The sequence below is a fragment of the Corvus brachyrhynchos genome, unplaced genomic scaffold (genome assembly GCF_000691975.1).
Source record: "Corvus brachyrhynchos isolate BGI_N302 unplaced genomic scaffold, ASM69197v1 scaffold182, whole genome shotgun sequence".
In the NCBI taxonomy this organism is placed as follows: Eukaryota; Metazoa; Chordata; class Aves; order Passeriformes; family Corvidae; genus Corvus; species Corvus brachyrhynchos.
In genome coordinates, this window is record NW_008236807.1 from 439,680 (window position 1) to 441,420 (window position 1,741).

Genomic DNA, 1,741 nt, shown 5'->3' on the forward strand with positions numbered 1-1,741 from the left:
CTTTTATTATTTTATTGTTTATATTTTATTATTTATTTAATTTTAGGAAATTATTTTTCTATTTTATGATAATTTTATTTTATAGTTTTATATTTCATTTTTCATTTAATATTGACATTTTTATGACTTTAATACTTACATTTGAATGAATTTCATTATTACTTTAATATTTACATTTTTAACGAATTTAATATCTACATTTTTAATTTAATGTTAGAAAATTAATTCAATATTTATTTTCAACCATATTTTAAATTTAAATTAATTTCAAATTAAATTTAAATAAATTTTAAATTAAATTTAAATAAATTTAAAATACATTTTAAATTAAATTTAAATTAAATTTAAATACTTTTAAAATTAAATTTAAATTAAATTTAAATAAATTTTAAATGAAATCTAAATGAAATGCAAATTAAAGTTAAATTAAATTAACATTAAAATTAATACATTTAAATGAAATCTAAATAAAATTTAAATAAAATCTAAATAAATTTTAAATAAAATTTAAATAAAATTTAAATAATTTAAAAATGTGATCTAAATAGAATCTAAATAAGATTTAAATAAAATCTAAAGAAATTTTAAATGAAATCTAAATAAAATCGAAATGAAATTTAAATAAGATCTAAATAAAATTTAAGTAAGATCTAAATAAAATCTAAATAAAATTTAAATATAATCTAAATAGAATCTAAATAGAATTTAAATAAATTTTTTAATTTTAAGTGAAATCTAAATAAAATCTAAATAAAATTTAAATAAAATCGAAATAAAATTTAAATAAGATCAAAATAAAATTTAAGTAAGATCTAAATAAAATCGAAATAAAATTTAAATATAATCTAAATAGAATCTAAATAAAATCGAAATAAAATCTAAATAAAATGCAAACCGTTAAATTGTATCAATTTCATCACCCTTTAATATTTATCATTATCTTATTCGTTAGAGTGAGCAAATGAATCCATCCCGATTCAGATCCCAAACCACTCCAATTCCTCGGGAATCTCTCCCCCGTTCCCAATCCCACCTCACCCTTTTGGTTTCCTCCCACCAAGGTTTTATTGCGGATCCCTTTGCACACATCCAGGATCGCGGCTCCCACGAAGGCGATTTCGGGGCCAAAGCGGAAACTCTGCACGGAAAAATCATCAAAATCCCCCCCAAAATATTCCTGGAAATCCTGGTCATTCTTAGACCAAAATCACACAATTCCCACCAACTTTCTCTTGGAAAAAGCACCCAAAATCCCCCAAAATATTCCAGGAAATCCTGGTCGTTCTTAAAATCTTCTGGAAATTTTGCTCTTGGAAAAAGCACCAAAATCCCCCAAAATATTCCTGGAAATCCTGGTTGTTCTTAAATCCAAATTATGCAATTCCCAGCAACCTTCAGGAGAATTTTACTCCTGGAAAAAGCACCAAAATCCCTCAAAATATTCCAGGAAATCCTGGTCGTTCTTAAAACCTTCTGGAAATTTTGCTCTTGGAAAAAGCATCAAAATCCCCCCCAAAATATTCCAGGAAATCCTGGTCATTCTTACACCAAAATCACACAATTCCCACCAACTTTCAGGACATCCTTTCTCTTGGAAAGAGCAACAAAATCCCCCCAAATATTCCTGGAAATCCTGGTCATTCTTAGACCCAAAGTACACCATTCCCATCAACTCTTTGGAGACCTTTTTCATGGAAAAAGCATCAAAATCTCCCCCAAAATATTCCTGGAAATCCTGGTC

The 1,741-nt window shown here is 25.5% G+C and overlaps 1 protein-coding gene across 1 annotated transcript in view; it reads right to left on the bottom strand.

The window, feature by feature from the left end:
• The window catches only part of FBXO18 (F-box protein, helicase, 18), a 20,244-nt gene that overhangs the window by 3,938 nt on the left and 14,565 nt on the right, over nucleotides 1-1,741 (bottom strand). Inside the window, exon 13 of the mRNA XM_017727992.1 lies at nucleotides 1,039-1,138. Coding sequence (XP_017583481.1) covers nucleotides 1,039-1,138 — 100 coding nt within the window. The remainder of the gene's footprint in view (nucleotides 1-1,038; nucleotides 1,139-1,741) is intronic.